Raw genomic sequence first — 23533 nt, 5'->3', positions numbered from 1 at the left:
AAATAACAATAATTCTTTAATATTATCAATCCTACAGTTAGTATTTATATTTCCAGGTTTTTCATTTGTGTCATGAGTGTCTTTTAATTGTACAGTGAAGAAAGGGGGCCTTGTTGGTTCTTTTTAACTGTATGGAAACTGGCTAGCACCAGAAATTCTAAATGTGATTTTCAAGCTAAAGTCTGGCACTTGTTCTCAAAATACACTAATTCTATGAATATTTTGATGGTCTGACAGTTTTATTAAAAACTGATATCCGTTTGGTCAGATGTGAGTTTAGTAACTCTTGTAAGGATCTCTTAATTCAGGACAGTGGAACCACAGTTAGCATCATCCTGTGAGTTAACCCAGCAATGCCACTGCTACAAGGTTGTGCTTGCAAGTTGGTGACAAGTGGGGAGAAAGAGAGTAGCTCAAGGAGGAGAGAGCTTTGCCTTCATTTGCACACTTCCTTTTTTGAGACAGTATGCTCCTGCATTTGCCAGCCAGGACTGAGTCAGTGTTGCTCCATTGGCGGTCTCTTTCCCTGTGACTTTCCCCTGAGATCAGCACCTTATTGAGAGGGTGGGACCTTCTCTGAGCTGTGTTGGGACCTGGCCCCGAGCATGCATGTGATGTTGGTGACTAATAGCCACTCTGTTGGTATAGTGCTTCCATCACCGTGACTGGTGAAAAGTGTGTCCACTTGGTACTAGTGTCTCATTTCCTCCTCTGATGTAGACAGTCAGTCATTTATGGAGAAATAGGAGTTGCCACTGAGTCTTCTCTTGGGAATGTCAGTGCAAAGTTAGAGATTAATGGCTTGAGTTCCCGTCGTGGCTCAGTGGTTAACGAATCAGACTAGGAATCATGAGGTTTCGGGATCAGTCCCTGCCCTTGCTCAGTTGGTTAACGATCCGTTGTTGCCGTGAGCTGTGGTGTAGGTCGAAGATGCAGCTCGGATCCCGCGTTGCTGTGGCTCTGGCATAGGCCGGAGGCTAAAGCCCCGATTAGACCCCTAGCTTGGGAACCTCCATATGCCACGGGAGCAGCCCTAGAAAAGGCAAAAAGAAAAAAAAAGAAAAAAAAATTGCTTTCGCTATTACCTTTTTCTTTATAATTAAAGAAAATGTTTTACAACCTTATTGTGGTATATTTGGTGTGCAATTAAGTATTTAAATATTTAAGGCTTCGATTTGATGAGTTTTAATATGTATATATGTGTGAAACCATCACTTTACTTTTCTTGTCCCTCTTAAAGACTAGGAAGTGAGCCACTCCAGAGAGGGACTTTTTAATTGCTTTTGTCTTTAAAGTTGCTTTTCCAAATCATGAGAGTCTCTTTTAGTTTAAAACTGGAATTGAAATTTGGTATATTCAAATTTGGCATTGTTTTTACTTTCATAGGAGTTAATGAGTTTCAAAGTAAAATAGGGAAACCTGATGGGAATGTAAATTGGTGCAGCCACTATGAAAACCAGTATGAAAGTTCCTTAAAAAAATAAAATAGAGCTACCATATGATCTTGCAATCATGTATCCTGATCATGTATTTGGGAAAGATAAAAACTCTAATTTGGGAAGGTACACGCACCCAAATGTTCATTGCAGTACTATTTACAATAGCCAGGATACAGAAACAACCCAAGTGCCCATCAGCAGACAGTTGGTTTCAAAGGTGGTGTATGTGTGTACACAACAGAATATTACTCAGCCATAAAAAGGAAGAAATACTACCATTTGTAGCAACATGGATGGACCTGTGTGAAGTAAGTCAGAGGAAAACAAATATATCATATTGCTTATATGTGGAATCTAAAAAATAATGCAGGTGCAGCCCTGAAAAGCAAATAACAATTCAAATGAATCTATGTACAAAACAAAACAGACTCACAGACACAGAAAACAAACTTATGTTTACCAAAAGAGAAAGAGGGGTGGGAGGGAAAAATTAGGAGTGTGGGATTAACAGATAAAAACTGCATGTAAGATAAACAATAAGGATTTACTGTAATATGTTATAACTCATAATGGAAAATAAGTTGAAAAATATATATATGTAACTGAATCATTTTGCTGTATACCTGAAACTAATACTATATATATACTATATATATTGCCTAGAAAAGGCAAAAAAAAAAGAAGAAAAATCCAAAACACAGAAATAATATAGGGAAACCTGGGAGGATCTTTTGTCCTTAAAGCAGATACTAGATGAGCTTGGGAATTACCAGGTGTGGGCAGAGGAGTCAGGGCTTGGTGCAGCTGGATCTGGATTTGTTTGCGCACCTGCTCTGTTATGTAGAACTGTGTGACTTTGGGGCATTAGACTCTTCTGTGTGTGTGTGTGTGTGTGTGTGTGTGTGTGTTATATGTGTGTCTATGTGTATGTGTTTTCTAGGGCTGCACCCACGGCATATGGAGGTTCCCAAGCTTAGGGGTCTAATCGGAGCTTTAGCCTCCGGCCTATGCCAGAGCCACAGCAACTCGGGATCTGAGCCACATCTTCAATCTACACCACAGCTCACGGCAACACTGGATCCTTAACTCACTGAGCGAGGCCAGGGATTGAATCTGTAACCTCATCGTTCCTAGTCGGATTCGTTAACCACTGAGCCACGACGGGAACTCCCAGCATTAGAATCTTTATCAGCACCTTCATCATGAACACCGTGAAGGGCATTCTGGGGAATAAGTGAGAAAACATGGCATTAAGGTCTAAGGACCCAGGCATCCAGTGTGCATGGTGGTTCTAAATAGGGTCTCTAGGACTGCCTTCTTTCTTGCGTGTGCGCATTTTAAAGATCATTTAAAACTGGTTTAGGAGTTCCTGTTTTGGCTCAGCAGGTAGAGAACCTGACATAGTATCTGTGAGGATGTGGGTTTGATCCCTGCCCTCGAGGACTCAGTGCGTTAAGGATCTGGTGTTGCCAGTGGCTGTAGTGTAGGCTAGTGGCTGTAGCTCCAGTTTGACCTCTAGCCTGGGAACTTCCATATGCCACTGGTGAGGCTGTTAAAAAAAAGAAACAAAAACTGGTTTATATTCTGGGAGTCATTCATTCTTTTTCTCTTTAAAATTAAAAACAGAATGTAAGTACATTGCTAAACACAGTTCAGTGAAGTGGTTTAAATTTTTAAACTTTAATATTCAGCTCATTTTAAAATGAGTTAATTTATGCAAAACACCCACATATTAAATGTCCATTTATTTAGGTTTTGACAGTTGTTATATTTATGTAATTACTGCCCCAAACAAAATACTGAGCATTTTATCATCTGACTTCCTTTTGCCTTCTTCAAATCATCCTCTCCTCCCTGCTCCCCGATTTCTGTTAAAGTTCTTTCTAGTATGTTTACTTGTTAAGTATTGACAAAGAGATCATACAGTGTGTGCTCCATGTCTGATATATTTTGAAACTTCATCGTGGTTTGAGATTCATCCATGTTTTTTCCTTTTGATACTGAGTAGTATTTATATGAATGTATCATAATTTACCCATTTTCCTGTTGATAAACATTTGGATTATTTCCCATCTTTTGGCTATTATGAATAAGACTGGTGAATGTTTTTTACAAGTTCTATTGTGGATGCGTTTTCATTCTTCTAGGGAAGACATCTAGGAGTGAATTATTGGGCCCTGTGAGAGGTATGTCTGTAACTTTATGACAAGTACTGTTTCTGGATCTCGCGTGAGCACTCTACCAGTCAGCCTTCTGGTGAATGAGAAATGGTTTCTCAGGCTTTTTTATTTTTTATTTATTTTTTAAAATTAAAAAAAAAAATTGGGGGCTTCTTAGGGCTGTACCCGTGGCATATGGAAGTTCCCAGACTAGGGGTCAAATCGGAGCTACAAGTGCTGGCCTACACCGCAGCCACAGCAACACAAGATCCAGGCCGTGTCTGCACCCTACATCACAGCTCATGGCAACATTGGATTCCTGACCCACTGAGCAAGGCCAGGGATCGACTGAGTTCTCATGGACACTAGTCTGATTCATTTCCATTGTGCCACAGTGGGAATTCCCTTGTCTTTCCTTTTTACCACACCCATGGCACTTGGAAGTTCCCAGGCCAGGGATCAAACCCGAGCCACAGCAGTGACAATGCTGAATCCTTAACTGCAAAGCCACCAGGAACTCCTCAGACATTTTTAGAAAGCGGTTTTACTGAGATATAATTTACATATAAGTCATTCCTGTAAGTGTACAGTTTGGTGTGCTAGACATGTATACAGATGTGTGACACCACCACAGTTAAGTGACTTCATTCCTCTGGCCCCTGGGCACCACTGATTGGTTTTTGGTCTTTCCTAGAGTTTCATATGTGTCATAGTGTCTGACTTCTTTTGCTTTTTTTGTTTTTATTTTTTTGAGATTTATCCGATGTTTTGTGTGCTGATAGTTCTGCCCTTTTGGTTGCTGAGTAGTATTTCAGTGTATGGTTGTAGCACGCTTTGCTGGTAGACATTCAGTCTTATGGATAAAGCTGCTCCGAACATAGCAGTTCAGAGACCCTTCTTACCCTCCCTGGAGAATAAACTTCTGTTCTCTGTTGGAAGGAGAGCCAGCCATCTTCCTGCTTACTAGCCATTCCTCCATATCATGACCCTTTGTCACTGCCTGGGAACAAGCGCTGACCATTTCTAGTCGGAGAAAGGGCTTTCCTGGTGTCAGGCTGCTGCTTAACCTTCCTCACTGCTGGCTGAGAGGACTGCATTTTGAGTCTGCTACGTCATTTTCCACTTCTGCTTTTTAAGTTCTAAAATGTCTTCTCTTCCTCTTCCCTTCTTGATCTGTGTGATTTTATGTCTTTTTATTTATTAATCTGCTTTATTTTTCATTTTGGGTAGGGACCAAGGCAAATGTTTTTGTTCAGCCTGCTACCTTAGACCAGAAGTCTTTTTACACCATAGACTTGGTGTTTGACAAGTTTTTCCTTTGTTTTTGCTGTAATAAACAACACTGTAATGAACATGTCTGCAGTTCAAATCCATGCTTCTTTCTTCATTTTTTTTTTTTGTTGTTGTTGGTTTGTTTTATCTTTTTAAGGGCTGCACCCACAGCATATGGAAGTTCTCAGGCTAGGGGTTGAATTGGAGCTGTAGCCAGTGGCCTATGCCACACCCGCAGCAATGTGGGATCCAAGCCACGTCTGTGACCAGCAACACTGGATCCTTAACCCACTCAGCAAGACCATGGATCAATCCCTTGTCCTCATGGATGCTAGTTGAGTTTGTTAACCACTGTGCCATGATGGGAACTCTCTTGTTTTTTCTGTTTTAATTGGAGTATATAGTTTATGTACAGTATCATGTAAGTTATAGGCGTACAATATGGTGATTCATCACTTTTAAAGGTTATACTCGTTTATAGTTACTATAAAATACTGTCTCTATCCCCTGTGTTGTATGGTATCTCCTTATAGTTTATATTATACCTGTTAGTTTGTACCTCTGAGTCCCCTACCCCTACACGGCCTCTTCCCACTTGAAACCACTTGTTTGTTCTCTGTATCTGTGAATCTGCTTTTTGTTTGTTGTTGTTGTTAAATTCACTAGTTTGTTACATTTTTTTAGATTGCACCTGTAAGTGATATCAGTTATTTGTTTCTCTGACTTATTTCACTTATCATTAATACCTTCCATGTCCATCTTGATGTTGCAAAATGGCAAATTTTCCTTCTTTTTTTTGTGGCTGAATAATGTTTATATACATCTGCCACATCGTCTTTATCCATTCCTCTGTCAGTGGACACTTAGTTTGCTTCCATATCTTGGCAGTTGTAAATTTTGCTCCTCTGAACTTTGGGGTGCATGTATCTTCAGGTAAATACCCAGGAGTAAAATTGCTAGGTCATAGGGTAGTTCTGTTTTTAGTTTTATGAGAAACCTCCCTATTGTTTTCCATAGTGGCTGCACCAATTTACATTCTCACCGAAAGTGTGTAAGGGTTCCCTTTTCTCCATATCTTGGCCAACATTTGTTATTTGTGTTCTTTTTGATGATGGCCATTCTGACAGGTGTGAGGTGATAGCTCTTTGTGGTTCTGATTTACATTTCCCTGATAACTAGTTATGTGGAGCATCTTTTCATGTGCCATGCTTCTTTCTTTTTCTTTTTCTTCATTTTTTTAAGGGCTGTGCCAGTAGCATATAGAAGTTCCCAGGCTAGGGGTCAAATCAGAACTGTAGCCACCAGCCACAGCCATGCTGGATCTGAGCCTCATCTGTGACCCACATCACTGCTCACAGCAGTGCCGGATCCTCAATCTCTGAGCTAGGCCAGGGATTGAACCTGTGTCCTTGTGGATACTAGTCAGGTCCATTACCACTGAGCTACAATGGGAACTGCCATGCTTATTTATTTAAAACAAATTTCTAGAAGTAGAATGGTGGGGTTAAAATATATACATATTTTTAATGCCAAATTGTACCCCAGGAAGGGCATACTAATTTATATTCCAACAGGACAGGTATTTCTTTTCTGTTCCTCTGTGAGTATATGCTCTGTAGAACTTTCTCCTTTGGTGTCACCCCATCCCTGTTCCCTCTCACCCCATTTTGCACCGCACACACGCACTTGCAGCATAAAGTCTAAGAAATGAAAGCAGATCTCAGTGCAGGTGTCAGCTGTGACTGCTGTGGGGCTGGAACACTGTGGGGCCCCTCACTGCACACATGGTCCTTCTGCCGTGTCTGGCTGAAGGTGGGTTTGAATTAAGGCTGTGGGCTTCTTTGTTTCAGGTTACACCCCTGGCACACCTTACAAAGTGTCCTGTTCCCCCACCAGCGGGGCAGTGCCGCCATACTCCTCCTCCCCAAACCCCTACCAGACAGCTGTGTACCCCGTGCGAAGTGCCTACCCCCAGCAGAGCCCGTATGCACAGGTAGGCCTCGGGTGTGCTGTGCCTGCAGGCAGGGTTGGTCGCTCAGGGCTCTGAAGTCCTGGGCGTGGGACCCTGTGACACTTGTCTCTCTTCTTTCCTGCAGCAAGGCACGTACTACACGCAGCCCCTGTATGCAGCACCCCCTCACGTCATCCACCACACCACGGTGGTGCAGCCCAATGGCATGCCGGCAACGGTGTACCCTGCTCCCATCCCTCCACCTAGAGGCAACGGGGTCACCATGGGCATGGTGGCGGGGACCACTATGGCCATGTCAGCAGGTGAGTCCTCTGTCCTGGGGTACCTGCTCTCTTTCCCCATCGTGGGGGTTGGGGAAGGGAGAGCTCACTGGTGCTCTGACCCTTGGTGTTCACTTTTCATGGCCTGATGGGTCTCAAAGGATGTCTGATTCTTTGGGGAAGGTCCAGCTTGTTATCTTTTTCTTTACCTCCCCTCCTTCCCCTTCCCTTTTCCTTCCAGTCGAAACTGGAGCTTGGGGTTTCGAACCATGAAGCAGGTACCTACTGTGTAGACTGACTGGGTAGCCCTCTCTGAATTTGATGGGGCCACTTTGTTGGGGTGCTGAGCCACTTGGCAGTAGGGACAAGGAGTGACCAGATCCCCACAGTGAGCATGTAAAGCTTGAACAGAGTGGGTACTTTGTGATCTGGGGGGCTGGCCCTCTTGATCCTTCCCTTTGGTGTAGGCCAAGTTGCTTAATGGGGTGTTTTCGTGAATCTGGGGAAGCTGGTCTTGTGTTCATAGAGATAAGAGCTGCTTGTAGAAATACATCGACTTTATTTCCTAATGCTTCCCCCAGGTCACGAAAATCAACTGCATCTAGAAGAGACCCCTGGTTAGGATGAGCTTGTCTCCACGGAACCACAAAGCGCCTGAGGGCTTGATTTGAATCTCTAGGGGTTAGGTTACCTCCTGTTGGCCTGTGAGTTGTCTTTGGTGGGGACGCTGTTGGTTGCCTCTGGCTGGGACTTTAAAACAAAAAAATACCGTTTGTTCTTTTTTTTTTCTAGACCTTCAGTGTAAGGAAAATGTGTCAGAGAGGGCTGTTTCAGGATGCATTGTGTGTTTCTGCTCAGGGTGTCTGTTTTATTTGGTTTTCCTATACTTAACCCATGAAGGCAGAGGAGTCTGGCACAGATAGAAACTGTGTTTGAGGCCCGTGGAGGGAGGTCCTGGCAGACCCTGGCAGGTATAGGAGGCGGGGGTGTGGAGGGAGGCCAGGTAAGGCTGTGAGATATGAGGTGGTACTTATCTATAAGCAGACACAAGTAGCTGCTGAGTTTACCGCAGTTGTAGGGGAAATAACAAGCTTAGCCTAATGTACTCAGGAGCTCATGTAGTTAGGAATCTCCCTCCCTCCCCACCCCCCTTCGGCTGTTTATCACCACCTTAACCTTTCCCAGCACACAGGTCAGTGGTGTCAAGATACTGTTGTGAAATGCATCTCCAGGACATTTCCATCTTCAGAACTGAAGCTCTGTGCCCATTAAACACCTCCCCTCTCCCATGTCCCAGACTCTGACAACCACCATTCTCCTTTCTGTCACTATCAGTTTTTTTAACTGCTCTAGGGACCTAATGTAAGTGCACTGAGGCAGTATGTGTCTTTTTGTGACTGGCTTGTTTCACTTAGCATCAAGTCCTCAAGGTTCATCCATGTTGTAGCAGATGAAAAATTTCCTTCTTTTTTAAGGCTGAAGAAACTCTTATTTTTTATCATCTCATCTGCAGAATAATCCAGTATGCTTGTATGAGGGGGCGCCGTCAAGGCTTCTGCAGAACATGTTATCAGTACGAGCCCACCGTGTTAATACAGCTTTGACTCGTATATAATCAAGGGGTCTGCTAGCACCATAGGTCAGGCCCCCCCCCCTTCTTGTTCACCTCCCTCCTTGCCAACGGGGTCTGGCTGGAGTGCTCCTGTCAGGTGGTGCGGGGGGTGTTGCCCTCCTCTGAGATGCGTGCTCTTCCTTCCAGGTACTCTGCTGACTGCCCACTCCCCAACTCCTGTGGCCCCCCACCCTGTCACCGTGCCCACATATCGGGCCCCAGGAACGCCCACCTACAGCTACGTGCCCCCTCAGTGGTGATCACCCTGCAAATGTAAGTGACTTGGGAAGACCAGGGCCAAGTCTTGACTAAAGTACATCAGTTAAAGTGGAGAGTGGGAAATCTCTGATGAGAAAAACCCTACCTGAGTGTTGGGCTGAAGGCAGTGTTTACGTTTTTGTCCTTCCTGGGACTCTACAAAGTGCCAGGAGGAAGGGTACCTTGTCCCCTACCTTGGCTGTGCCCTGGTCTCCCGCCTGCCTGCTTCCTGCAGGAAGTAAGTCTCCCGTTGTACCGGGAAGTCTCTTTGGGCTCCGTGAGAACCAGGCACAGTTCTTGCTGCTGCCTTTTCTTGTCCTAGTGGATTTCCTCCTCCTTCAGTTGAAAGATCTCCTTTTTGGAGAAATCATGCCAGGGTTGCTGTGTGTGACTGTGTCTGTGTTTCTGTCCGCCCGCCAGGTTTGAGGATGGAGCTGTGCAGTCACACCACGGAGGTTCCACAGCTGGTGCTGCAGGCCTCGGCCTCCAACCAGGACTTTTCTTCTTAATGCTCTCGACACTTAGCTCAACACTACTACAGCTGGCCCATGGGGCCCAGCGCCCTTAGTCTCCAACTGACTCTGTGGGTTGGTCTTAAAGCAAATCCAGTTTGGTGGGCTGCCAGGCAATTTTTTAGCTAACTGTAATGATAAAAAAGGGAGTATTAATCTATTCTGAATCATATCTAGTTGAATGCATGTTAAAAAACAAACACAGAAACAAAGCTTGCTCAACCTACCTGCAGTGACTGATGCAGAACCATCATATGCAAAATCCAAAGGAATGGAGAGTATTTTACAACTTGTATCACCAATGCACTGTTGTAATGTATGCAGAGTCTTAAAGTTATAAGTGTTAACAGTGAATTTCTTCATAGAACATCTGAAATCTCTTGGATGATTCTTCAGCCTTTTGGGGTTGACGAGGGTTGCCAGTTGGAAACATGGACTTCGAGATTCCAGCCATCTATTCTTTTTGTGTTGACCCAACTGGGAGAGAGCTGCAGGGATGGGGAGGTTGTGGGGAGGCCCGCCTCTGTGTGCAGTGCAGCCAAGTTAATGGCTTTCTTTCCATGTAGGCTCTTGGGGTCAGTGTGCTGTGGACATCCGTGGGGATCATCAGGACAGTTCGGAGTAGGGTGGCCAGTACAGTTAGGGGCACGAGGTGGTTGAGGTATCAGCAAAGCAACTTTCTCTGCTGTCTAAATCTTCATTACAAATCTCTTAGAGATGATGTTTCCTCTGTCATTACTGGAAAGGTCCTATGTGGAACTAAATTATTTCCCTGGGGTGGAAGATAGGTATAAGGGAAACTGCCACACTTGGACTTGGAGGAGGTATTGGCCTCTCCTTTATTTAGCTCTGAAAAGCATTCCTTTTTTTTTCTTTTCTTTTTCTTTTTTTTTTTTTTTTTTTTTGCCCCCAGAGAAATGTTTGAGTCACCTGAAAACTATGTAGGCATTGCAGCTCTCCCTCCCACAAGGAAGGCAAAGATTTCAGCTGTGTGTTATGAAGAAAGTTGTATATTTAAGAACTATTAAAAGGGAACAAACTTTATTTGAAATTGATTGTTTCTTGTAGAGAGGCAGTGCTGTGGCCGTGTTTAGGCATCTCCACCTGATGGGGACTTTTCCTCTGAGACCACCTGGAGGGGACTCTTCGAGGTGGGTGTGGGCAGGTGGGGAGGGCTGGTGCCTGTCTCTGTGAGCCTCTTCTCCCATCTCTTCTTGCGGCTGAGAACACTTAGCACAGAGCAGCTGTGGATAGCAAAGGGCCAGGCAGCATCAGAATGCATTTACCTGCCAGGGTTTATTACGGAAAGGATTTTGTGTTTAGAATCTGAATATTGTACATAAGAAACCAAGAGGATTTTTTTGCCTAAATGTGCCCAACTTGTATCGATGGATGTGTGTGTGTGTGTGTGTGTGTGTCTTCAGATGCAGTCAGAGGGGGCGGGGGGTAAGGGTTTGTTCCCTTTCAGCAGTCTGTCGGGGTTGGGTGCCTCGGCTTCACCCCATCATTGTTACAAGTGCTGTGGGCCTTGTTTGGGGAGGGGACCTTACTCTTCTTACGGTTCTGGCAGCTGGTTAGGGCTCTGGCACTGGTGTGGCATTCAGCCTTGGCTGGTGAATGGGACCCCTGACCTTTGAGCCTCTGGTAACCTTATTTTTTATAGTAAGTACTCCTCATAATTTTCTTTTTCACGTTTTATTTTATAAGAAGTTTAGGAATATTTTTGCATGGATCATTGTAAACAGAAGATTTACTCCTAATGTCTGTAACATAGTGTGTTTACTGATAAGTACTTTAAATTGTTTCAAGAGCACTTAACCCAACTTGTGTGTGTTTGTGTGTGTGTGACAGCCACTTACCCTAGACACACCATTTGTGTCCACTTCTACAACTCTTTGTTGGTAACTCTTTGTTCCACCTCTGTAGTGGACAGTTTGTATATGTTCTAATGGGCTGAACTGATCCAGTAACAGAAGTTGGTTTCCCCAGTTTTGTGTAATAGATTAGAAGATGATTTTAGTATATGGTTTTTAAAAGCCCCAAACACACACACACACACACACACACGACTACCTGTAAGGGTTGCAGTCATTGGAATTCAGGAGGAAGATGGGAAAAGTCACATAGGCTCTTTCTTCAGACTTGCCTGAGACTGGCACACATATAGGGTGAGTATTTTCACAAGCACTGAATTAATGGTGTTTTCAAGAGAGAGAAGAGTGGGTTGCGTTTTCTCCCCATTTACATCAGCGTTATAAACACTTTCTCCCCTATAATTTCTAAAAATCTTACTTTCCTTTTGTGAAGTTGAATGGGAGACTTCATCAAATGCTTTTGCATTATGGAATACATCTGTGTGGAAATCTCTTCAATTTTGAAACTATCAGGGCATCCACCTATCAAATATGAAAGGTAGATCTTGTCTAGCAGGTAAGAATCTGGACGTAACAAAAAGTAACAGAATTATCATATGTTGTAATTTTAGCAGCATTTAGTTCCAGTAAAATTAAGGAATAGAACTTCTCTTATAAAGTTGCATAATTTGATATTCTAAGCACAACAGTAGAACATTCAAAGAAATTTTGCATTTTTTTGTATGTGACATTCCTAATTTGAGTTTCAGCTGAATTGCATTTATTGTAAAAGTTGAGACAGGCAAGTGAAGGAACTAATTCCTGTAAACATGGATTTCATCATGGATATTTGAAAACAGTTTTGTTCCACAGCCTCTCCCCTGAGGTTTAGGAGGTATGCTTCTCTGCTCACAGAAACCTTGTTTAGATCTGGGCCAATTGACTGAATCTCTAGTGATGCATGGTGGTCCCATCAGCCTGCTGCGTCTGAGAAGCGTCATCAGGGCTAGGGCTGATTGTGGCACCAGGCACAGAGGCGTTTCCAGAACCTTTTGTCTCTTGTGTTCAGTCTTTTCCAAACATTCTTGTTGGTTTGGTCATTAGGCCTGCCAGTGTGTTCTGTGACTGTTTCTCGAGTGCTATGCAAAGGTAGTGTTTACAGGAGCCGAGGGCGGTCCTGGGCCTTGGGCTGGATGCCTGCTCAGTACCACCCTGCCCTTCCGTGGCTGGGTGTGCAGTGCCTCGCTCCAGTGCTGGCATCGGCACTTGAGAAGCAAGAGGAAATAGATATTTTAGGCGCCTGCGACATGCTAATCGGTGGCACTGGTTGCATCAGTATTGGGGCCTACTTTAAGAAGAAAACCTAGACTTCTTCACCTGTGCTGTGTAAGCATTTAGAAACAGTGTTGCCCTGATCAGTCCGGCCGCCACCTCCCCCATCTGGTAGCTGATGGCTGGGCACCCCAGCTCCTGCCAGCCTGGGCATTGCCCAGACAGAACAGGACACCAGTCTGACCCCCTCTGGTGGCATGAGGGTAGGCTTAGGGGGTGTGGGGCCTGAGGTGGGAGACAGTTTCTGGTTCTCTTGGTGCTTTCTAAGGAGGGGTCTGCGAAGAGGAAAGTCGGCTCAAGTGTCCCTTCTCTAGAGCACACCTCAAATGTTGGCATGTTTTCTCTCCTGAGCTCTTTATTACTCAACCTGAGCTTTCTGAAAGGAGCCCGCAGATGACATGCTGCATAGGAGGGTCTGATCTTTCCAGGTAGAAAGTTGCAGTTATTCTTAAAATGTTTCAGAGGATTTGTCTCTTTCCCCACCCCATTAATTTGAAGAACAGAACCTTATTGAGTCCCCAGGACTAACACCACCTGGGACAGGAAGACCAAGGCCAGCATTTTGTCTGGGGAACCTGTCGGGAGCTTCAGGAGATGGCTGTGCTTCCAGGATGGGTGTGTTGGAGACGACGAGCGTCTTATCTGGGCTGCCTCAGCCCTGTTGGAGTCTCCTGTGGGTCCTTGGGCAGACCAGCGTCCACAGAATAGCTGGGCTGGGTCTGAGGCAGCTCTTCTGTGTCCCTGGAGCAGTTGCAATGACAGCCACTCAAGACAGGCCCTGGGAAGCCACTGTTATCGACTAGGAAATGGTTCCTTATTATTATTATTATTTTTTAATTAATGATTTTTAAATACTGTTTTTTTAGGCCATTCTCTTGGTACTTTTTTAAAGCTTAAGTCAGCATCGTCTTCCAGTGTTAAAGGCACCCCTCACCTCTGCATTGAGCTTAAGGTGTCAATCAATAATAAAAAGGAGTAGAACATCCATCCTGAGCCAATTCCATTATGTGTAAATTCATACTATTTTAATTTTTTATGCAATCTGATGAGTAGATGAGCTCAGATTTAAAATTCTTAAAAGCACGTTTATTGTAATAAGAATTGTTATGTATTAATACTGCAGTTTTCAATAAAGATTGACTTGTGTTGCATATTGTTGTTTTCATGATTCTTTCCCTATGGGTTTTTATCTCCAGGCAGCTTGAGTTGGATGGGAGATAGTGTAGGTTCTCTCCAGTTAGGAGATCTGGGGGTTTCAGGCTGAACTGCAGTGACCTTGGCAATTTGTGTGATTGGTGGGGAAGGGGAGGGAAGCCACCCTTGTTCCTTTTCTGGGCCTGTGGTACAGGTCCTCCTGGGAGGAAGACACATTCTCCCCCATTACACCGAGGAGGATGCTGAGACCCAGAAAGGTGACAGACTGCCTATCCCCCAAACTCCCATTTGCTGGTAACTTCAGCTAAACCATGGACTCTGAGGGCAGCTGGGGAGGGAGCCTCTGAAGCACTGAGCCTTCCTCCACCAGAGAGCGCCCTGGGGGCTTGGGCTGCAACTATATTCTCCACTGGGTGCTGCTGGCTCTTTCCAAGGATGAGGAAAGGCCTGGGACAGAAAGGGGTGTGGAAGGAGAAAAATGCACAGACACCAACAGAAAACAAGGGCTGGCCGCCAGGTTATTTTTCACAAGTTTCTTTATGAAATTAAATGGTTTCTGGCTTGGAGACGGTATAGTGCAAGTGACTGTACATGCTGCTGAATTCCTGTAGGCCACAGGGCAGCTCTGCGCCCCGAGCCAGGCCCCAGCCGCACTCATGGGCTGCCCTCCTCCCACCCCGGGATGTGGGCTTCTTTCCAACCCATGTGCCCACCAGCCTCTGAGTGGGTCTGTCCTGAAGCTGGGCTGCAGAATTCAGTCCTTATGGCTTCTCACGCTCACTTAGGGTAAGGCAATCTGTCTGTGTCACTAACAATTCTTTTTCTCCATTGTTAGAAAAACAAAATCAAACAAAAAAACTGGAACCAGGTTCTGGAATCATCCCACAGCTACAGGTGGACTGGTCACAAGCTCTGACAGAAGTATTCAGCTGACAATGGTTTTGTTTTCTTTCCACTATAAACAAACACAATCACAGGTGAAGAGAGGGTGTCCAGCAGCCAGAAGTGTCGAGAGAGGGACTGGGAGGCAAAAACGGGCAGGCTCTAGGCCAGAGGTTTTTGTGCACAGAACTCCTGGTTCCTAGCCCCCAGGGATGCGGGCTACCTGGCCCACCAGCTGGGGGCCTGCAAGGAGAACTGGAGGGCAGAGGAGCACACCGCCTGGCTCTGCAGGTGGCTGAAGGCAGAGACAGTCTCCTGCCCAGAGGAAATGGGAGCAGGAGGGATGATTAAATGTTCAAAGAGGGTCCAAAGCAGCCATTCTCACGCACTGGCCTGGTGGGGGGTCCTGAGCTGTGGCTCCCAGGGGTCCCCCCTGCACAGGCCTGGAGAGTGGTGGGAGGTTCACGTGCTGGGGGCCTGCCTCTCCAGCCGGCAGGTGTCTTCAGCGCCCCAGTGGCAGGGAAGAAACCGAGAACGGGGGCACTGAGCACCTCCCATGCTCAGCCCCACTAACTTCCAGTTTGCACAACAGGCAGAGGAGGCCCGGGTGTGGTGAGCCTCAAGGAGAAGCTGGACGCTGCCAGCAGCGCAGATCCAGATGGTGCCATGGGGCCGGGTGCGTGGGCTCACTTGCGGAAGGGCGCCAGCCGGCTGATGCTGTGCCAGAAGGTGGACGGCTTCCGCTTGGGCTCGGCCAGCACCAAGACCTGCTGCTGGGGCAGGCTGGTGGGCAAGGCCGGGTGCTTCTGGCGCGTAAGGTAGTAGGGCCGGCCGAGGGCTGGGCAGGGGAGGAGAGCTGGGGTCAGAGGTGTGTAGCAGCAAGCGGGCAGAGTGGCAGCCGCCCCTTTGGGTGGAACAGGCTGCCTGACACCCACCCTTGCTCGTCCTGGGGTTGACCACACCCAAGGGCCTGGGCCATCCTCCATAGCCTGCTGGGGGTGATGGCCAGGTGGCCTGGGCCTGCTCTTGTGATGGCAGCATTTAACATCCCTGCAGGAATGGGTTGTCAGCTCCTTGCCAGGAGGTGGTGAGGACAGCTGCCAGGAAGCAGTCCTGCCTGTGAAAGTGAGCGCTGGCACTGATGCTGCTGCTCTGGGGGGCCTCAGGGGATGGGGGCAGGAACTCAACTGTGTACCTAGGCAGCCTTCCTCACCACTGGTCCCTTACCACCAACCTTTGGGAACACACACTGCAAAGGGCAACGGGTACCTCCGAGGACCCAGGTGCTAGCTCTGCTTCTGGTGGGGTGGGGAGCTCAGAAAACAGTTTGATTGTGGTGGGGGCCAGGCTGCCATGGGTGGAGGTAGGACCACCACTGCTTACCTTTGGGCTTCCCGATGGCCTGCTGCTTGCTGGCATTCAGCATGGCCTGCTTCCTCTGCAGCTGGGTGATGGAGAAGCCTAAACAGGGGGCCGCAAATGAGACCCTCGATTCCCTGAGAGATCCCAGCTGCCCTCTCGCCTCCCCTCCTCCCCTGCCCTGGCACCAGCGCAGTCTCTGTACCCTGCACCACCATCAGCACTTGGCGTCCCAATATACCACGGGGACTCAGCATCCTGCCCCACCAGCCTCCTTGGCGGCCCAGGCAGAGGAGACTCTCCAAGGGGGTGCTCTGGTGCTCTTCCCGGGGAACTCCTCACACTACCCCATTGCTCACCCCAACCTGACCACAGACTGTCTGCTGGCTAGCATCCTTTCTCTCCACAGTAGGGAAGGCCCAATGTGACGGCCAGGGGCCCAAGGTCAGGAGGAGAATGTAGTGGGGAAGCACCCTGCTCGTGGGGGGTGGGGAAGGCTTCTGGTACCCACTGCCCCCTCCAGCTGAGTGTATGTGGTGGAAGAGACCCCCTGACAGGCCAGCAGACCCATGCCTGAGGCCAAAACCAAGATGTGTCCTGGAGCCTCAACTCTAGGGGCCCTTCAGGGGTGAGAGTTGCCTTTCACAGCCTCAAGGTCATGCTGCTTTTCTGCATTGGGAGGCAAAGAAGGCTTGCTCTCATGGCGGCAGAGCAAGGCCGGGTGGGATCTCGCACCTGTCTCCTGGTCCAGCCGCACCTGCTCCCGCTCCCTGGCGAAGGCCTTGAGCCAGCGCTGCTTCTGCTCTGGCTTCTTGGCGCACAGCAGGTGGCTCTCCCCAGTGGGGCTGCAGCGCAGCCGGAAGGCATTCCTGATGCTCACGTGGAGCTCTCTGTCCTTCCCATCCTCCAGGTCTACCACCTCCAGGCCATCCATGTCCACTCGGCCCTTGTAGTAGAGCACGTCCCGGCGGAGAAGGTCCTGCCGGAGATACCATGAGCCCCTGGCCCACCTGCTTGCCTGGCCCCTCAGCCTGACCCATTCTTCTGACCACTTCCAAGGGTCCAAGGCCCTGCCTCACTGTCTGCCCTGTGACTGGAAGGGCCGCTGGTCTGCACATCCACCTCCCCAGCAGAAGGTGATCTCAGGAGGAAGAGGGAGCCGTGCAAGGCCCACGACCACGTGTTGAACCCATGGCGGAGAAGCCATCAATGAACAGCTACTGGCTGGCCTGGGGGGGTCTCTAAACACCCACAGTCTCATGGAAAGGTGGCCACGGGAACAGACAGCAGGCCAGGGCCCGCACTGTGCAGCAGAAGAGAGCATCAGTCCACCAGGGCTGGGCTCAGAGCCAGCGCTCAGGAGGGCTGCCAGGCCAGGGCCACTTGGGCCAGGTTTTGAAAGGGGAGTAGAAGCCAGCAGCTAAGAGGAGGCCTGAAGGCAGCTGGAGGGAGAATCCCCATGCTAAGGAGAGAGAGTTGAGGTTTGCAGGGCCAAAAGAGCTGGCTTGAGGAGCAGGCAGGGACTGGTCAGGAAGGATGGTCAGCAGTACTGGTCAGAATGTGAGAGCCACCCTGTGGTCCTGGGCCAATAAGCTCACTCTGTTGGCCACCCACCCCACCGGCCCTAAGGGCCTGACCAGGGGGCCTGACTACTGGCCCTAAGGGGCTGCGGTACTAGGGTGGGGGCATGGGGAGGGAGGAATTGCCTATGGGTGGCCCATTTTCTCTGGGCAGCTGTGCCCAGCTCTTGGCCTCCCTCCTTCATTTCTGCTCTGAACAGACTCGTCCAGCAGGAAAGATTGACTCTGGTACCTTCTTACAGTAGATGAGCTGGTGGTCAAAGAGAAAAAACATCCTCTGCTGGCTCTTGGCTTGTGGCTGTGTGACACGAGTCAGCTCCCCCGAGTGGATGAGTTCCGAGCTCCTGACCAGGAGATCTTCCCCCTGAGGGACCCAAGGAGAGCCGTGAGCTGGGAGCCCCCATCCTGGGGCTTAGAGCAGCCCCCTCTGCTGAGCTCTGCATCCTGCCTCCATTGCTAGCTGGCTGGCTGGGATCCCCACTGGCCCTGCCTGCCTGTGGCCTCCACCTGGCCAGAGTCTGTAGCAAGCAGCCGGCCATAGAGGAAAGGGTTGCTCGTGAAGCCCAAGGTAGGGGAGCAAGTAAAAAGGTGGTTTGACCTACAAGTTTGTTGTCTCTGCTAAACAGGGTCCCATGGCAGCCAGGGATTGCAATGTGGCTAATCTCTGTCGAAGGTGTCACCTAAGTAAAGGAACGATATACCAACTTTGAAGACTTAGTATGAAATAAAGAATGTGACTATTTTACCAATGATATTTTATCCACTGCTTACATGGTAAAATATTTTGGATATATTGAGTTAAATAAAACATCATTAAAGTTGTTTCATCTATTTCTTTTTTTCTTTTTTCTTTTTTGTTTTGTTTTTTGGCTGTGCATGCAGCATGCAGAGGTTCCCAGGCCAGGGATCAAGCACATGCCACAGCTGTACCAGAGCCACAGCAGTGACAACACTGGAGGATCCTTCCTTAACCTGCTAGGCCATGAGGAAACTCCTTTCTTTCTTCTTCTTCTTTTTTTTTGTTTTTTTTTTTTGTTTTGTTTTTTAGGGCCACACTCGTGGCATATGGAAGTTCTCAGGGTAGGGGTCAAATTGGAGCTACAACTGCTGGCCTATACCACAGCCACAGTAAGGCAGGATCTGAGCTGTGTCTTCGACCTACACCACAGCTCAGGGCAACACCAGATCCCCAACCCACTGAGCAAGGCCAGGGATCATACCCACATCCTCATTAGATATCAGTCTAATTTGTTTCCACTGTGCCACTACAGGAACTCCCCTTTCTTGTATTTTAAAGATGGCTACTGGCACATGTAAATTTTCCTGTGTGGCTCACTTGGTACTTTAATTGGTCAGTGGTGCTCTAGAGAATAATTAGACCTGGTTGGCTGGAGGTAACCTTCGAGGCTGATCTTTTAAAAAATTTTTTTTTGTCTTTCTAGGGCTGCATCTGCGGCATATGGCAATTCCCAGGCTAGGGGTCTAATCGGAGCTACAGCTGCCGGCCTACACTACAGCCACAGCAACGTGGGATCTGAGCCACATCTGCAGCCTATACCACAGCTCATGGTAATGCCAGATCCTTAACCCACTGAGAGGCGAGGGATCGAACCCCAATCCTCATGGATACTAGTTGGGTTTGTTACCACTGAGCCATGACAGGAACTCTGAGGTGGGTCTTTTTATTACAAAGAGTTAAGCAGGGGGGTGGGGGGTGTCTTCTCCAGCTCAGTGTACCCAGTTGCTGAAGTCCCATTGTCAGATGTCATACTTTCAGAAGAAGCCCTACTGCTTCTGGTTCCTCCAGGAAAAGGCAAACCACAGCCAGGCATTGTTGGCAGCTGTTCAGTTTGGGATAAGTTTGTGGAGGTCCTTAGGGCTGGGCCTCAGAACCAACCATCAGGAAAACAAAACTCACACAACCTAAACAAAACTTGTAACACTTAGCCCCACTCCCTGGGATTCTAATTCCATATATCTAGGGTGGGGCCCAGAAATCTCTATTTTCATAGTTTTTCTTTTTTTTTTTTTGAGGGCTGTACCTGTGGCATATGGAGGTTCCCAGGCTAGAGGTCTAGTTGGAGCTGTTGCTGCTGGCCTACACCACAGCCACAGCAACATGGGATCCGAGCCATGTCTGTGACCTACACCACATCTCATGGCAACACAAGATCCTTAACCCACTGAACAAGGCCAGGGATCGAACCTGCAGATTTGCTTCCGCTGAGCCAAGACAGTAACTCCTATTTTCATAGGTTTTTATGGCTGGTGGGTGGGGGTGGAGAGAACATGACAGGAGGGTCGCCATTAGTTCAGGTCTCCGTGGTACCTGAGAAGGGGAGACTGACCCACAATGAGGGGATTGTGCAGGCCCGGAAAATGGAACCGGGAGGCCCCGACCGGTAACAATCCATTTCTGGTCATGCTGTGGCAAGCCTAACCCTTCTGTGGGGAGCCCCAATAGTTAACTCAAACTTGGGGAACCAGTCTGGCTTCAGAGGCTGGCTGCCTGCACCCTGGGAGGAGCATGGGGCACTTCACACGTGTCCTGAGCTCTTCAGCAGGAAGGAGGCCAACAAGCCTGCTCTGGGAGTAGTGCTCAAGGCCTGAGGCTAGTCCAGCCAAGGACCAGCTCTCTGCCCCAGCTCCTGTTTGTTGTGTGCCTCCCTGGAGCATAGCTCCCAGCTTGGCTCCCCCCTAGCTTTCTCAGGGTGTTAAAGCTAGGGCTGAGCCCAGAGGCACTCTCTGGGATGTCAGACCCTCACCTCCCAGTCCTCTATGGAACTCTGCCACTGAGCGATCTTGTCGATGTTTTCGAGCCTCCGCTTCCGTTCATTGATGAGTTGGGCCACATTCTTCATGGCATGTAAGGCAGCTTCCACGTCCTTGAAATCCCTGGGGTGGACCCAAGATGGAAGAGGGCTTCAAGATGAAGAGCAGAGAAGGGCTGGGAGCCGCTGTGGCAATGCTAACCTGGGGCTGTGCCCCTGGGTCATTTCTCCACTACCCCCCCACTCCATGTGCCCCCCCTTCTCTGTAAGCGCATCACAGATCAGAACTTAACATCCTATTCATGCCCTCTCCCCTCCTGCAAGGACAGCTCATGAGAGGGCTGGGACTGTTGCATGTTTTAGTCTGTGCTGTCGCCCTAGTGCCCAAGGCAGTGCCCAGCCCACTATAGGCCTCAACAGACTGGCTGACCTGGGGCCTGAAAAGCCTGGGGCTGCCCTCCTGACCCCAGGACCCTCCTACCTGTGCTGGGGGTGTGTGTACTTGAGCAGCTCAGCCAGCTGCAGCGGGTACTTGCAGATCTTCTGCACAGGGGTCAGCAGGAAGCCATCCAGGGAGATGTCAATCATCTTCTGTAGCAGCCGGCAGGCCTCAAAGAAGTACACATACTTGCTAAGCTTGGCGAGGCGGGAGAGCTCCACGCAGGCGTTGGGGTGGTTGTTGCAGTACTCTGAGTAGATCTGGAAGTCCGCTTGCTGCGGGCACAGCTGAAGTGAGGACAACTCTCCTGCTCCCCCCGGCCATGGGCAGTGTGGGGAAGGGGGTGGACAGGAGGTTATGGGGCCCAGGCTCTGTCTGCCTACTTTGGGTACAAGCTATGCAGAATCATACTCAGGGAAAGACCCCAAAAAACTCAGGCATGTGTGTGCCCATCGCCACCTGGCTTTCTCCACAGGGCCCCCAGCAGATATTTTGACTCTATGCCAGTCTTTTGCATGAAATCAATGATGCTAATAAGCGATACCAAGGCCAAAAAGGAGAGAGAGGTTAAGAGAAATCAAATGGGTGCCACAGCCAATGGCTGTGCCTCCAGGGCCTTTTTCCTCCTCATCCCAGTGTCTTGCTTCTTTCTCACAAAGCTCTGGCTTCACATTGGAAGGACAGCCCCTGTCAATTTAATTCAACACCGCAAGACACAGATATATCCACATTGCCTGTGTCGTTTGGGAGACTTATGTGCCTGTTTCTCTGTGTAACTTTCATCTACCTGGAGCCAGAGGGAGACCAGGTCTGCCATGCAATGACTGAAGACCTTGTGGACTTAGGTGGGAAAGGAAGAGCAGCTGCCGGCTCGCTAGCAGGCTGCTGTGATGGCCACACTTGGGAATGTTGATAACATGCCCATTACAGACAGACCTGCCCTAGTTCCCATTCCCCCATCACAACTCTGCCTGCTGAATAACGACCCAAATCCCACACTCATTCAGATGCCCAGACTCGCCACCTGCTCCTGGGCAGTTCAAGGTCTCCCTCATCAGCTCTCCTCCTGCCACTGGAGAGAGGCGGAAGGGCCTCCCCAACCACCCATGGCTAATAGGAGCCCGGGTTCTCCCGGGTGGGCTGGGCTAGGCATGGTCTTCTCAACCCCAGGTTGAGAAGAGGGAGAAAACAAGTGCTTCCCCTATCAGGCAAAGCCAGGAGGAATCCTTCTTACCCAGATCAATCCGATGATCTGACTAAATGTCAGCTGTCACTCATAGTGAAAAGAAGCACTAATTCAACCTAAATTCCAGGGTGTTCACTGTGGGAGAAACCCCGTAATGTGATGTGAACAGCCTTTAGGATGCTTAGCAAGGGGCCCACCTCTGACCCACACAAATCCTTCCAGGGCCAAAGCCTAGGCCCTCTGCTGCAAGAATCCTCCTCAAGTTTGGTTTACCCATCTCACCTACCCCTGACCCCCAGAAGCAGAGACACATCTGGAATAGTTGTTGACTAGGTAGGCAGGTGGGGCCAGGGATGCCAGAGGAGGGCAGAGCCCCCAGCAGACATAGGCGGGGCTGGGGGCTGCAGAGTGGAGAGGGCTTCAAGGCCAGGGCCCAAGTGCGGGCACACTCACGTGCTCCAGGAAGCAGGCGCCCAGCTCACTCAGGTGAGGCCGTTCCCGGTTGAACTTCTGCTCCAGAGCCTTAACGAAGGCCTTCTGGCACCGGTAGATGTCCTCGATGTTCCCAAAGATGGTGTGCAGCTGTTCCTCGCTGAACATGTCCGCGCGCTTGCGACACTGCCTGATGTAGCCCTGGGGGCGCGGGCGGTCAGGCCTCCAGCCAGGTCCCTGCCCGGCCCCCAGCCTCCAGCCCCGGCCGCCCGCCCAGGAGCCTCACCTCGCAGATGTCACGCAGGTGCTTGATGTAGTCCCGCTCTGTGCTGAGGATCTCGTTGATGACGTTGGTCCGCATCTGGTCCTTGCTGCTCTGAGCCTCGGCTCCACCATCTCCAGCCCCACCGTGCCCGGTCCCCAGTGTCTCGTCGTCTGCTGGCTCGTCCTGATTCACCCGCAGCTGCAGGCAACGAGTCAGGTCAGCATCTCTTGGCGGTCAGCGCCCTGCCTCCTACCGAGGCTCGGAAGACCCATAAGACCAGAGGAGCAGCTCCCCTACCACCCGCACAATGCCCACAGGGACAGGAAATGGCAGGCCCTAAGGTACCCGGCTAACCATGCTTGTCCTCTCCCTTAGATTCTGCTCCGCCTGGCACAGTGCCTGCAACAGGGCAGGTGCTCACTAGGGGTTCTGAACCAGTCACTGCTCACACTGGGCCCTCTAGGGACTGTAAAGGAAGGACCCTGCCACTTCTCTGGCTCTAACTTGGAAAGGCTCTGGGTGCAAAGAGGGCTGTTTATCCAGGAGGTCTGGGGCAAGAGTAGCAATGAACCCCTAGGACCTGGGACTTCCCCTCCCCACTGCCTGGCTTTCTGCAGGTTGCACCTGGGTCTGGGTTCCCTCCCTGTGACCTCCTGGGTTAAAGACTTAGCTTGTTCCTGCTAAGGGGGTAGTGACTGGGCTCCCAGGTCCCAGAACTACTGTGAAAGTTAAAACTGAGATGACCTGTGCAGATGGTCTGCACAATACTTGGAGATGCCTGGGAAGTAGAGCTGC

At 49.1% G+C, this 23533-nt stretch overlaps 2 protein-coding genes across 5 annotated transcripts in view; one reads left to right on the top strand and one right to left on the bottom strand.

Annotated features, from left to right (window-relative positions):
• FAM168B (family with sequence similarity 168 member B) overlaps positions 1–13820 on the top strand; it is a 43566-nt gene extending 29746 nt beyond the window's left edge. For all 4 annotated transcript variants that reach the window (XM_047772587.1, XM_047772584.1, XM_047772585.1 and 1 more), the window contains 4 exons: positions 6721–6863; positions 6967–7144; positions 8862–8987; positions 9393–13820. In XM_047772587.1, the coding sequence (XP_047628543.1) occupies positions 6721–6863; positions 6967–7144; positions 8862–8974 (434 nt within the window). In that variant the 3' untranslated portion in view covers positions 8975–8987; positions 9393–13820. The remainder of the gene's footprint in view (positions 1–6720; positions 6864–6966; positions 7145–8861; positions 8988–9392) is intronic.
• Positions 13821–14342: 522 nt separating this feature from the next.
• Positions 14343–23533, bottom strand: part of ARHGEF4 (Rho guanine nucleotide exchange factor 4) — a 264639-nt gene continuing 255448 nt past the window's right edge. Inside the window, 9 exon segments of the mRNA XM_047772583.1 lie at positions 14343–15450; positions 15453–15544; positions 16090–16167; positions 16801–17044; positions 17878–18009; positions 20411–20540; positions 20898–21130; positions 22495–22674; positions 22760–22936. Coding sequence (XP_047628539.1) covers positions 15169–15450; positions 15453–15544; positions 16090–16167; positions 16801–17044; positions 17878–18009; positions 20411–20540; positions 20898–21130; positions 22495–22674; positions 22760–22936 — 1548 coding nt within the window. The 3' untranslated portion in view covers positions 14343–15168.

Source organism: Phacochoerus africanus, chromosome 3, assembly GCF_016906955.1.
Source record: "Phacochoerus africanus isolate WHEZ1 chromosome 3, ROS_Pafr_v1, whole genome shotgun sequence".
Taxonomy (NCBI): domain Eukaryota; kingdom Metazoa; phylum Chordata; class Mammalia; order Artiodactyla; family Suidae; genus Phacochoerus; species Phacochoerus africanus.
The sequence above is the reverse complement of the archived record's forward strand: the minus strand, read 5'-3'. Positions and strand labels throughout refer to the sequence as shown.